At 39.5% G+C, this 14605-nt stretch overlaps 1 protein-coding gene across 1 annotated transcript in view; it reads right to left on the bottom strand.

The window, feature by feature from the left end:
- The window catches only part of RLF (RLF zinc finger), a 53127-nt gene that overhangs the window by 17924 nt on the left and 20598 nt on the right, over nt 1-14605 (bottom strand). The window contains exons 4-5 of the mRNA XM_072884950.1: nt 10776-10908; nt 1980-2182 (exon numbers count right to left, since the gene is read on the bottom strand). Of these exons, the coding sequence (XP_072741051.1) occupies nt 1980-2182; nt 10776-10908 (336 nt within the window). The remainder of the gene's footprint in view (nt 1-1979; nt 2183-10775; nt 10909-14605) is intronic.

Below are 14605 nucleotides of genomic sequence, written 5' to 3'. Positions count from 1 at the left end.
TATATCTATGTACACACACATGTATGTATGTACATATGTGTATATATATCTGTACATACATACACACACACACATATGTACGTTATTACCTATAGATATAGATAGAAGTAGTTCACCAGCCTTAACTTTTAGGAGTTTAGCAATTTAACTTCCAAGCCTGACCTAGCCATTCCAATCACTTCCAGTTCCTGGAACAGGATGACCATACATTGTCTAATCTTCCAAAACAAATTTTTTCTCTCCAGTCCTCCCCAAGCTATCTTCACTCATATTCACATTTTTGTAACATTTACTTTCTTAGCTGTTCCTCCATCTACCCCATCCTACTCTGAACTTCAAATTTCACTTAACCCTTGTTTCTACTATTACAGTTAATTCCCTCTCCACCTGCTGGGTTTTTGGTCATTGCCAGCTCTTGTTCTCCAACAGCTGCCATTCTTTGAGTTCTTCATCATTTTTCCATCTCTTTTCCCCACTTGTCATTAGACCTGATAACTTTCTACCTGAGGAAGACGATACACAACATGAAGATAGAACAAAATTCTCGCCTTCTGAAAACAAAGGTGGAAATAAAAGTGTTTCAAAAGTCTCAAATTTCAGCAATTCTGTAAAGAGTGCCAACTACACAATACCTGTGACCAAGCATGCAAATTACATGCAAATCCTCATATTGCCAATTATTTACGTCAACTTTCTGGCACTGTAACACCACTGACTTTACACTTTTCACAGTGTTGGCTACAGGTCCAGTTAAGTCAAAAACACATACTGTTTTAAGATACTGCTTTGATGCTTAGTGGCTTCATTTTCCCATAAAAGGTTTAATGAAGTGATTACCATAATTTGATTCAATTCAATCAATCAGTGTTCTAGCTTTTACACTTGACTGGCAAGCAAAGACTTTTGCGAGTATCTAGGTAAAACAGGTACAGCTACACTTCGCAACTCTTAAATGAAACTAAAAACTGAACACAGTTTAATGTGATTTCTATGCCATTCATCATTAGTAGCCAATCCAACCAAAGAACATGTTGCAAGTTACCCATATATCCCCAACGCCTCCAGTACACAGATCGTGTCTGCAGTGGGCTGTTAAATGCATTAATTGCTCCTACAGTACAGCAAACTGAGGGGAATCTGGCTCAGACTGAAGAGACTGTCTGAGTGTATACCTATCCAAATATTTTTTTTTTCAAAAGTATTTTTAAAGAAATGCTTTTAAATAGTTTAAATGTATTACAAGAACACTCCAAACAAGTCTGCCAATCACTCAGGAAGTGCAGATGGAGTTGCTTTTTTTTTTTAAAATGTGAAGCTTCCCCCAGTTTCACAGAGGCTTACTCAAAATGTTCGTGTCTCACATTCAGAACTACACCAAACCTATACAACTCTAATAAGAACAGTGAGATTGATAAAATAACAGATGCGTGAGATCAAGAGGCAACAGAGGCAAGAGTTGTATGACCACTGTTAACAACTGCAATGTGTTAGCACAAATCATTACTATGTTACTGTAAGAGGAAGACTAACTGCTAAATACAAGTTTAGAGTTCTGGAGCAACAACTCTAAAGAGGTTTTTGTTTGGTGTTTTTTTTGTTTTGGTTTGGTTCTTTTTGTTTGTTTAAGCTTCTCTTTCCTAGGTCAGAACAACTAGAAGAGAAGTAACTGCTCTAGTACTAGTATTTGAGTCAGAAAAGACAGCTTTCCAATTATATTTTGCTTACAAGGGGAACTGAAGTTACAAGCTTTATTTTAAGCTTTCAAACACATCTAACCTCGAATGCAAGCATGTAATACATACCCATCTACACCAGCAGTTAATACAAATATTCCTTCCTATTGCAGTATGCAACAGATCATTTCTCTTTCGGAACGCTGCTGCAACAGTTTCACTCTTCAGCTTCAGTTCTTAGTATCGCAGAAATAATTCTAAAATGCTTGATAAATATACATTAAAAAGGGACTATGGGTTACTAACCTCCTTAATGGAGTCTTCATTAGGCAGCATAGAACACACACATGTGATGTAGGCTTGGCGAAAAGATGAAACATTTGCAATTTCTGGAGAATCTGCACACAATTTTGACAAGAAAGTGGCTTGTGGGATGCAGTTTGACTTCATCAAATGTTTTATTCGCATCTGCAGAAAGGAAGGCCCTTCTCGTGTAATCAATTTATTAGCTAGGAAAAGAAAAAAGCCTTTGAGAATACACTAATTCACAGCTGACACTTAAAATTGTCTCACTGCATTCACACTTTATTTTATTACAAACTTGTGTAAGTATGGTCAGCTTTCTTAGGAAACTCTAGGTGTGATAAAAAGTGACAGCAATAAATGGAATATTTTCTCCCAAACAAATTCAGACCAACTGTGTAGGGAGAGAATGTTGGGCTATAGAAAACAGACACCCCCCACCCCCCCAAAAGACAGTATCCATTAGCACAATAAGGAAGTATGCCACAGCAGTGGCTAAAGACCACACAGACCGTATATTTTGAACAAGATACCAGTAGTTTAGCTGAGATTCAAAATCTTCAACTTTTAATTGTAGCTTCATATTCCAAAGAACAAAAAAAATTTTCAAACAAAGCATTACGTACTTTTCAACCAGAGATTTTCCCACCCAAGTTGTTAAAACCCCACATAATGCCAAAATATACAAAATGAAGTTGAGGGTGAAAATGTTATCTTTGTGGTACTTTGGAAGAATTGCGTTTAAGACACTCTAGGCTTATGCTCTAGATCAACCAAATACAACTAATCATTATGAGACTTGATGAACTAATTCAATAGTAAAAATGTAACTTCAGTTATTTTTGTCAGTAGTTAGCAAAATTTACTTAATCCAACTGAAAACCTCACAGATTTAGTTTGATTCTCTTCCCGGGTAAGTGCTCCTCACAGGACGACCTAAAACTAAACCATATGACTAAGAGGGTCATGCAGATGCTCCTTGAACTCTGACAGGATTGGTGCTGTGACCACTTCCCTGGGGAGCCTGTTCCAGGGACCAATCACCCTCTCACTGAAGAACCTTTTTCTAATGTCCAATCCTGAACTTCCCCTGACACAGCTTCATTCCATTCCCTCATGTCCTGTCACTGGTCACCAGAGAGAGGAGATCAGCACCTCCCCCTCTGCTGCCCCCCTTGAGGAAGTTGTAGACCGCGATGAGGTCACCCCTCAGTGATGAGGTCGCACCTCAGCAAGCCTTCTCTTCTCCAAGCTGAAGAAGTCAAGTGACCTCAGCCGCTCCTCTTAAGTCTTGCCTTCGAGGCCTTTCACCATCTTGGTCACCCTCCTCTGGACACACTTAAGTAAGTTGATGTCCTTCTTGTATTGAGGTGCCAAAAACTGCGCACAGTACTCGAGGTGGGGCCACACCAGCGCAGTGTAGAGTGGGACAATCACCTCCCTCGACTGGCTAGCTATACTGTGCTTGATGCACCCTAGGACACGGTTGGCCCTTTGGGCTGCCAGGGCACACTGTTGACTCATATTCAACTCGCCATCAACCCAAATCCCCAGATCTCTTTCTGTGGGGCTGCTCTCCAGCCCCTCATCCCCCAATTTGTACGTATAACCAGGATTACCCCGTTCCAGGTGGAGAATCCTGCACTTGCTCTTGTTAAATTTCATACGGTTGGTGATTGCCCAGCTCTCTAGTCTATCCAGATCTCCCTGTAAGGCCTCTTCACCCTCAAAGGAGTCCACAGCTTGTCCTAATGTAGTATCATTGGCCAACTTACTTAATGTACATTTGACTCCTGCACCCAGATCATTTATAAAAACATTAAAGAGCACTGGCCCTAAAAATGAGCCCTGGGGAACCCCACTGGTGACTGGCCGCCAGCCTGATGTAACCTCATTTACTGTAACTATTTGAGCCCGACCCAGCAGCTGATTGCTCACGCAATGTATTATGGACTCGTCTAGCTGTACGCTGGACATTTTATCCAGAGGGATACTGTGAGAGACAGCATCAAAAGCTTTGCTAAAGTACATGTACTTTGCCTTAGCTGACAAAATAGTATGCTTCAAGACAGCTATGGTGCTATTTCCAGCTTAACGTAAATATCTACAGAAAGGCTTGATACCAGTCTCCAGATTTGTACATATTTCAAAAGACCCTTGAGAATTAAGAAAGAGGAGTTCTACATTCTTCTACTGCATGCAATAATACATATCAACCAAGGAACAAACTGTCTGATGATTTGTAGAAGAAATTATGGAAATGCCTGAGATGTGCTGATAAAACACATACTAGAACCGGTGTTCTGCAGCAGCTGTAGTCAACCAGCTACCTGTAAAGCCTGCAAGAGACTCTGGATTAGTCAAAAAAGAACGTTTGCTTTAGAATAACAACTTATTGGAAGAGCCATTGCATAAAAAAATTTTCACTATGTTAGTATCTTATTATTACTATGTGAGATGGGTAGCTAAGAAACCAGAAGTATATAAATTTCTGAAAGAGAGGATTGTATGTAATACAAAACAAGAAAATTATCATGCTTTCTGCACTTAAATTATTGTCCAAACAGGAAAAGAACATGTTCTAACAGACACTACACTAGTTGGCAGAAGGCTTACAATGTGCACCTAAACAGAAAACTCATTTCAGGGGCCAAGTACATACTACATGCTTGTAGTGAGGCTTACTAGTATTCTGCAGAGTTTGCTTAGCGGCCCACTAGAGGTCATTTTAAGATTCAAGTCTATGGTACTGGTTTCCATTATTCACAGGGAAAACCTCTGAGCAGTAAACTCTTGGCATAGCTGACGCTGACACTTCACATTAAAGTGACTTCAACGGAGAAGGTAAAAAAAGCTGGCTGACCAAGAGACAGTCTGCAGTAAGATCTCCAGTTGCTAGGAAACAAGCCTCCTCTCTTTCTTAAAAATTACATCTATATATGACACTGTGCTTGAAAATTTATCAAGGAAAACTAACAGTGCTTCAATATCCATCCTATTGGATGCAAGAGACTGCTACCATAACAAGGTGGCCAAGAGATCACTGTTAAGGAAGAACTCTAAGAAGTCTTGCTTACTCAATACCAGAATGAAGTAATCTATCCAGGTGAAGCATACTATTCATAGGCATGTCAGTAATGGTTTTTAGTGCCCACAAGCATTCAAAGCAGCTCTGTAGTCCCTGTTTCTGCAGCTCTTGGCCCACAGAATTAAAAATGTTTTTCAGGTCCATGAGAAGAATAAAAGAAATACTAGGAAAAAATAAGATATTCTATTTACCTACTCAAGAATGATTTAGACTCCCCTTGTTTTTTATTACACAGCTAGACACGCACTTAGCAATTACTCAAATGAAGTTTTTACTGACATGTCAGAGCCATCTAGTCAAGACATGGGAAGTGTTTGAAGAGTACCTGCAGTCAGCCAGACAAATTCAGTATTTTCAGGTCACACTTTTACCTTTAAGCACAGTTGAGAAACTTGCTAATGAAATACAGGAGGTGGACTCACTACTGGTATGGACAAAAGGGTCTCAACTTGCTGCAATCTTTGGGAGTGGCCAGTAAGCATGTGCACCCCCCTCCTCCCCCAAGGGTGGAAGGCCTGTGCCCCTGGGCCAATTCTTCCACACCCAAGCGTATGGAACTGCTGCAAAGGAGGCAAATGACAAACTGTGCTGCTCTGTCATGCAGATGTAAGTGATGAAGGTAGGAGCAAAAGTTAGATATCTGACTAGTGAATTATTTCTATCTTAGTACTCAGTTGTCCTCTGAAGCATCTATTCTTTTCCAGCAGCCTGCCTGCAACGACCTCCCTTTCCCTGAAAAGGGAACAAAAACTCATTGTGCTGCCTATTCCTCAGAACAGTTGCTTTCCCCTCAGAGAACCTAATTTTGTACTCAGTCCTAAATCTGCTATGTTTCCAAACATGTCCATGAACATATTTTCTTGTTCCTTCTCTTTCTAGACCTCCTGCCGTTGTCTGTTCTGACCCAGTGTTCTACCAAGCATCACAGGACTAAACCAGCTTGCTATAAAAATCAATGCAAAGACACCTTGCAAACCCTTCCCTCCTCCAAGCCCTTTAGACTAGTAAAAGGTCAGTGCAGTTTCAAACTCTGTACCTATCTAAAGGGCTCTCTTATCCCAGGACCACAAAGTAAGGATAAGAGATTCCCCTCTCACCCAAAACACTTGCAGTATAAGATGAATTCAAGTTATACCACAATATTGTGAATACAACCTTTATAAAGCATGGATGGCACTAAGGCATGAAAAGACTGGGGTCACTATGAGAAATGTTCAAGAGAAACAGCATCTTGGGTGAGCATTTCCACTGAAAGTACCTCTGGAACAGGACAACAATGTGCTTAAGTGCAGTAAAGTATGTTAAGTATGCACAAACAACAATGAGGTCTGTATATTTTACAATAGCAGTGTGGTGGAGAGTTCTCCCAGCTTTCCTACAAATCAGCTCATGTCAATAGAGACATACCAACACGTTGGTATTCATCTGCTGCACATAGCAACAAGCTCACCCTAACCTCTTTGTTCTTCCTGAATGATGGTATTTGTTAAGCCAAAAAAAAATAATCTTGAAATAAGAGTACTAAAGCTAGCTTCCTTAGGCATATAAGAACATCAGAGGTCAAGACTGCCGAACAGCATCTATTATGTTCACTTTGGGATGCTCATTTAATTTAGCAATCTAAAAGGCATAAGCAGCAATGATTTTTTGTGGTCCTTTCCTCAAGCAAATATTCATGCCCAAAACAACCACCTTGAGCAGCACAAAACAGCAACAACCACCCTAGACACATGGCAGTTTAATTTATTAACAGCCATAGAAGCAGCAGACAGAATCTAAGCTGCTATGAAACTTTTGCTGGCACAAATTTGGGAAGCCATATTTACAGTTGATGTCAGTTCCTCTTCAGGGCCAGTGCATTAAAAAAAAAACATTAAAAAAATTAAGAACTCTAATCAAGAGAGACAAGAACATGTCACATTTTCAGGATCTTCAATTCAAGTAAGCATCTGATTATCATTAACATGAACTACCAGTTCACAAAACAAAGCTCCAGCTTGGCACATTGAGCTACTCTCACATCTGGCTTACCAGTGGCCCACAACAGCAAAAACTAGGAATGCTTTTCAGACACGCCCCATAAAAAGCCAAAAAGCACTAAACACAAGCTATTCGAAGAAACTAAGTTTTAGATGACTGAAATAGCATCCATTTACAACACCACTTCAGAAGATACTCTGTGAAACCGTTGGGTGTACTGAAGGACAAAGTAGCAGTTCGACTAAATTAACTGAAAAACCATTGTGCTAGAGCTCTTTCTGCAGCCCTTACTCAATGTGCTTAACAGCAGAACTGTCATCCCTGCTGTCACCTGTAGAAAGCACATTCTGATTCCTGCTATTTCTATCAAATGAAGCCTGGTAGTCAGAAGAGGACATCACAGAGATCAAAAAAGTGACACAAGTAAAAGAAGAAAGACAAACCTGATAACTAATCAGTGACTTACGATCTCCTACTGCAGCTATAAGCATTTACCTGATATGATTCTGAAGGTAAAAAAGGATTATGTTAATCCAGTAGACATCTAGAGATAGTTGCTTAATTCCAGCTCTAACCATGTCCTACACAAGGCCAAAAGAGTGATTCCACTACCCAGACAGACCTTCTGCAAGCCAAAAGATATTACAGCAGCATCTGAATTCCTAGCTCAGAGGAAAGAACGGACTGAACAAAGAAATGGAAGTAAAACACAGCCAACAAGATTTTACTAATCATAACACATGGTATGATACAGCTTCATGGATCAGTTGGTATTTCAGCAGTAACTTCTGCAGTCACTGAATTACACTTGTCTAATAAGGTCAAGAAGATAAACCAGTTACATCAGCAGCACAATTCAGGAGTCAAAAGATTTTCCACGCCATAATTTGTTGGCATAGAGAGTAGGATTTCTTTAAGTTTCATTTTGCCTTGCACCAGTGTAGGATATACAAATCTGGCACATTCATCTTGCCTTCTGAGAAGAGTAAATTTACGTATGCCCTCAGTCTACTTCTCTCTTCCTGTAACATTTTAGATTTTTATGACTCACAGTGACTCACAATATGCATTATTTTGATTTCTTGGAAATGTTACTGAATAGCTGGCAACAATTACAGGAGACTGAATCCTACGCCCTACATTGTCTTTCCTGACTTTACGCTCTCTCCTACAATCCCCTGCAAATCTTCAATACCTGTTCAACATGCTCTTAGTCTCCCAAGAGGCTAACAAGGACAAAACCAACCAAATAAAAAGCCCTCCATCCTCTGTAATGTAAGTGCACAGAATTATTTAACTACTGAAGCATTATTTTATAGTATTTGTAGCTATTAAATATCCCCATTCCCCCTCTCGCTATTTTCTCATTTCCATTACTAATAATGCTACTACTTTGATCTACCACTTTCACAGTATTTGCTGAAAACCAGAACAGCAGGAACAGGAGAGCACTCCCACGTGGTGCTCTCGCCATCTTTCTACATGTCAACAGATACCACACAAGCTCTACTACTACTTACTGTTCCCTGCATTGCCAGTTGAAAGCACTCAACCAATATCTAAAACATCTTGCTTGGGTGCTAAGATGACACATTCAGACAGCTTGGAAAGCTCGTAGAAAGATCTTTTAGATATGTCTAAGCAGCTATGTTGCATGTCAACAGGCCACAAGGATGACACTTTTCTCAGTTTATCTGCTCTTTGATACCCTGAAAGCAAGCAAAAAACCAAACCAAACCAAGGTTTCCAAGACTGCCACAAAAGCAAGACACTTGGTAAGAAGCAACGTTTTAGGCAGATATTTGGCTTCTTAGAACTGCCCTTTATTTAAAATATCTAACTCTTTACCTTATGATTTGAGAAACCTTCCTTTGACAGACTGGTCTAATAAGGGATTCCAAAGTCACATTCAGACTGTTTAAGCACGCCTGTGGACTACTCCAGACTATATGAGAATGCACTTGTGCAGTTACAAAATTTCCAGACAAGCTCCAATGAACGTCCTGTTGCACCACATGAAAGAAACACCAGTGAAGACAACTCTTCTGGGTATGTATTCAGATCTAGCCAAACAGACAAATACGTACTAAATAAAGAACACTAAGAAATCAATAGTTCCAAGGTTACCATGTGACCTCAGAAATGGGAACCTACACTCAGCCCAGTTCAACATGGTCAGAGATGTGTCAGTCAATCAGTTTGTCAGCAGAAATGTCAACCCAAATTAAAAGCCAGAAGGACTGAACAAACTAGTTCTATCCCATTACTGAAGTCAAGAGGTAGTCTGAAACATGTCAAGGTCCTCCTGCAGTGGAACAAAGAAGTGTAGCAGCATTTAGTAATACAACCATTGATAAAACCAGTCGTGTGTAAGAAGCAAGTAATCTATAATGGAGTCCACACAGACATATATGAGGAAATCACTCCTGCTGGAATTCACACCAATCCTCCAGAACAGCTCTTGGCTTGCCACAGGTAACGGGAGTTTTCAAAGCTAGCTAATCATTAGCCCTCACCAGTATACCACTCTCCAAGTAAGGGATTCTTCAATAGCTGAAGGTTTTCAGTAATATGGACCAATTTTAAAATGCAAGTCCTTTTGAGTAGAAATGCACTAAGAGCAGCAACGGTGCAACTTGATGGCGTAACAATATTATAAACGAAAGACTCCAAGGCAGGATGTTAGTATGGAATGCAATTCTTTTCAAGACATGTTGGAGATGGGATTAAATGCTGTTTAGAGTTCAAATGTTTCTGCCATACTATTGAATACCTGAAGTGAAGGCTAGCAAAGACTGCAGTCCACCCTTGGCTGCTTTTTTTTAATGCTTTCTAGCAAAGGGAAGCAACATATCCTCTCAAGAAGCTAATATGTTTCTCATTTATTTATCAAAAAGTACTAACACCACAACTCAAAGAGAGGCTACCCAAAGCCAGAAAGAAGGATTCTGCTATGGAAGAAAGCTTGACTTAAAATCGCATTTTGTGCTCCTTTAATTTTTAAGAAAATATTTTAAGCTGCTCTTCCCCTCTATATTATTTTTAACTTTAGATTACCACTGAGGTAAACTGCAGTCTCATGTACTGTTAATGGAACAGTTAAGAAATACCTGCAGGTACTTAATGGTACCACTAATAGATACAAAAAAATTTCAGTGAGTAAAGGAAGAGAGTTTAAGAGAAGACATTTAAAAAATCATATAAAGTGATACTAAAACCTCCTTTTCCTCACCTCTTAACATTTTCTGATTCAAGGTCTTATTTCCATAGTCTAAAAACAGTGAGCTTCCCAGTCCAGAGCTTAATAAAAGTAAACCTCCACATGCATCTTTTATGCCTCTGAAAGGTGTGGACAGACACAATTGCTCCCTGTGACGCATTCAGGAAAACATTTGAAAGCACAGAGTTACGAAGAACAAACCACCTCAGGGAGCAAAATTTCCGTATTTTTTATGATAGAAAAAAAGAAATAATTATTTTTTAAAATGGAGTTTCAAAATATTCAAACTGATGGATAGTATAGGTCAGGCAGAGATGCATTAGCAAGGACGCATTATTCAGAGTGCCAGTGAGACAGTTTCATCATAAATACTGTTTACCAACATATGAATACTACTGCACAATGCAATTTAAAATACAACTCTTCTGACTTCAAATCACTGGTTCCCCACCAAAACTGCACCAAGTAATTTCTTAATAACCATATATAATCTCTACAATCACATTCTTACCTTCCTCAGTTTCTACTGGTTGCTGGGATAGAATTTTAAGAAGAACTGGATTTTTCCATACTCCTTCCCTTGTGATATCCACCAATATTTGGAGGTTGTTATTCCCAAATTCCAGTAACGCATCATGTGAATCCTACAAAATGTAAAAAAAGTCATAAAAAGTCTTTGCTAAAAATTAAACCAATGTAATTTTACATTATCTGTCCTAATATTTGACTGTATTCTAATAATTTCACAGCATTCTTCTAAGTCATTACTGTTTTGATGTGTTTGCATTGGGATTTTACCAGTACAATATCCTTTCACTTCTCTAATCCTACAGCAAAACTTCCCAATTTCAAAGTACTGAAAGTTAACTGAAATGGCTTAACTCAAAAATTCTATTCTGCAGTTATAACTCTTCTGCAATTTTTATGTTTCTCCATGTACGCATGTACATAGAAATGAAATTACAGAAATTATTGTATAAAAGACAAAGGATGATTTTGTATCAAAGCATTTAGTGTAATTTAAGAAACTGGAATGAAGACTAAATAGTTTTCAAAATTAATAACAAAACACCGAGAGTGAAAAATTTTACATTTAGTGCTAGCACTAGTGAGATGAGCCAGTCAATTCACTTCTCTGAGCATTATTAAAGCTGTCACTCACTAGTCTGAGGAAAGGGGAGGGCGGACGGAGAGGAGGGACATCCTTAAGCTACATAAGAAGCAGTGCAATGGGACAGGCTCAAAAAGGACACTCATCTACCAAAAGGGTGAGATTGGGGTCATATGAAGATGCAGGTTTCCTTGTGGTTAGAGATACAAGAAGAGATCTCCAGGAACTTAAGAAAGAGAAAGCAGAACACAATATACACAGCAGAGACTGCTGTACAACACTCACAATCCAGACCAAACTGGATCATGAATAATTTCCTTTATTAAGATGAAAACACCCTTCTACTGGATACAGATACACTATTTGCTTAGAAATTAATCCTTGTTCAGTGCATTTACTCTAAGATCCAGGGATTTCTGATCCTGACATGCTGTGAGAGCTGATCCAGAGACCCTCCACACTGAATGGGTCTCCAGATGAAGTTTATCCACCAAACCTGTATACATAGCACAATACTCAGAGCAATCAAGGCCCTACTGCTTGTAATTCTGGAAATCTGAGGAGGGAAGAAAAAAAATTATACATTACACATGGAAAGAAGTCTAGAGTCTAACGCAGAAGAAAAAGCAACTGGAAACAGATTCCAGCACTTAATGTCCCCAGCAGGAAAACCGATCTAGGGTGACTTGTACTGAAAAAGTAAAAATATCACCACGCAGAACACTGACAAACTGAAGCCAACTAACTGCAGGCAATTTGTTGCTACACGTTCAGTAAAAACACTTCTCACAACAGTCACAACACGTCTTAAGTTTAAGAATTAGTTTGCTACATGACAATGTCCCCTAGTTACAGTGAGCTGTGTTTTAAGTCAGTAGCACTTTTAACACTATTACTAACCTCAGGTTTGTTTTCGATAGTCTCTGTTGTATCCTCTCTATATACCATGTTCAGAATCAATTCCATGTTCACAATTATCAGAATTAAATGGGGCTAATGCTATGACCACTGGCTACTCTGGGATTGATTCCCAAAGAGCCTTGTATCATGGGCTGTCAAAAGACAGCAATAAACTTCATTCCACACTGCAACACACAAGATGTGTTTTTTCAAGTTCCTGAGTTACCTTCTATAACCAAATGAATCTGCTATGAAAATACCCAAGACTTTCCCATTGACCATTCGCAATAAAAGGCATCTTTGCATTTAATTATTAGATGCCTTTTAATAAATTGGATACTGATGTTCAATATCAGATGCTAATTTCAGACCAACTGATGTTTTGATATAACTATCTATTTCCTTTCTAATACTGCAGCAAACTGCACTCCATAAATCTCTGCACAGGAGAACTTGGATTTAACTCTTGGGCAAAGCAACTACCCACTAAAGAGTGAAGCTTTACTCCCAGCAAAAGATTCACAAGGGGAAAACTACATTCTTGCAGTGAAGGTTTCATTTACATTGATCCATAGCTGTCGTAAGTAATAGTCTCAGAACTTTCTTAAAGGACTCCTCTCAAATAACTATGAAACCATACTATCAGACATGGTACTTGGTAAATCCCAAATTAAAGTGAAGTATAGCTAACACAGGGTTCTTCCCTCCTCGCTGCCTGATTACACGTATCTGCTCCAAGTGTACCATAGCATACTTGTGTACTATATGGAATAAACTTGAGTATTAACTTCACCACTGAAGTCTGTGTCCAGTGGCAAGTTTATACAGATCTACTCATCCCCTGGATAGTCTGTCAGTCTCTAGAATATGAAACTAAGTGTATAGGGCTCTTCAAAGTCATCTGGATGCATAGGCTCCTTGGAGCATTCTTTCACTAAACTGAGAACACAGGCAAGTTTAGGAGAAAATAATACCCAGCAAATACCAAGTGAAGATTCCAACAATCAAAAGGGGACCACAGAAATGTATATACTCCTACAAAGCTCATTATAGCAACCACCTTCCTACTCATCTAGCAGACAATGAATTGTGAAAGTTTAGAGGATGAGCAAGAACACTGGGTGGTGTTCTGCACCGCAGGTGTTAAGTATGTGTAGGAGATGTTGTTACAAGAAGCACAGGGAAGTAAAGGAAAAAGTAAAGCATATTTTGTACGTTTCTGTGTAAGCTGGTAAGATAGCACAAAATGTATTCCTGATTCCAGAAACTGGTATTACTGTACTCCACAGCTAGGCTAATCTTCTTCCTATACTAATCATGACATTAAAGTAACATGATGTCCTGACTAACCTTTAAATAAACAGGATTTCCAGCTATAACCAGTCTTTAATGTAATAGGCAAGATGGGAAAGGAGGAATGAAACAAAGCAAGTTATCACTTGCCATTGTTAAAATCCTAACTAAGCATTCACCAACTTCAGCTGCTAATCAGACTTCATGTCTCACAGGGTTTGGTGCTGGACAGGGAGTTATATCTGGGATATTGCAGAAAAGCTGCCAAGGTTTGTCCTCAGACTATCACCACTTGCCGCTCACACACTGGGACACCAATCACACTGCACATCCAGAGTAAATGCAAGACTCTGGGGGCCAAGCTGAAGGACACAAGCATCCATCTGTTTTCTTCACTTTGCTGAGGAAAATATAAGACTGAAAGCAAAAGGAAGGCCAAGGATAGTGTGAGAACAGCTCAACAGGACAGGGCACCAAGCAACCGAGGACACTGAAGAAGCTAAGGTACTCAATAACTTTGCCTCAAGTCTTACTGTTAAGCTCTGCACTCTGGCCTTCCTGGTCCCTATGACTAGTGGCAGAGTTGGGGGCAAGGAAGAGGCATGAAGCAGCACAACAGATGAGATAAGACAATCATGTTAGCATCCATGGTACCAAACAGAAGCCAAGGGTGTTGATGGAGATCACAGATGTCACTGCAAGACCAATACTAGCTCTGAAATGTCACAGCCACGGGGCAAAGGTTCCTGGTGACTGGAAGAAACCACCATGCCCATTTTGAAGACCAAGGGGACGAGACCCTGGGGAACTACAGGCCAGTCAGCATAACCAGAAAGACTATGGGGCAAATTCTCCTGGAAACCACATCCAGGCACCTGAAGAACAAAAACGTGACTGGGAACAGCCAGGATTTGCCAAGTACAAGTCACGTTTTATCAACCTGACTACCTTCTGTGATTAACAGGCTACAGATGACATTAGAGTAGTCAGACTTAGCAAGGCTTCTGACAGTCTCCCATACTATCTTTAAAACCAAA

Source organism: Ciconia boyciana, chromosome 21 (assembly GCF_034638445.1).
Source record: "Ciconia boyciana chromosome 21, ASM3463844v1, whole genome shotgun sequence".
Classification (NCBI taxonomy): Eukaryota; Metazoa; Chordata; class Aves; order Ciconiiformes; family Ciconiidae; genus Ciconia; species Ciconia boyciana.
This window is presented reverse-complemented; position numbering and strand designations above follow the sequence as displayed.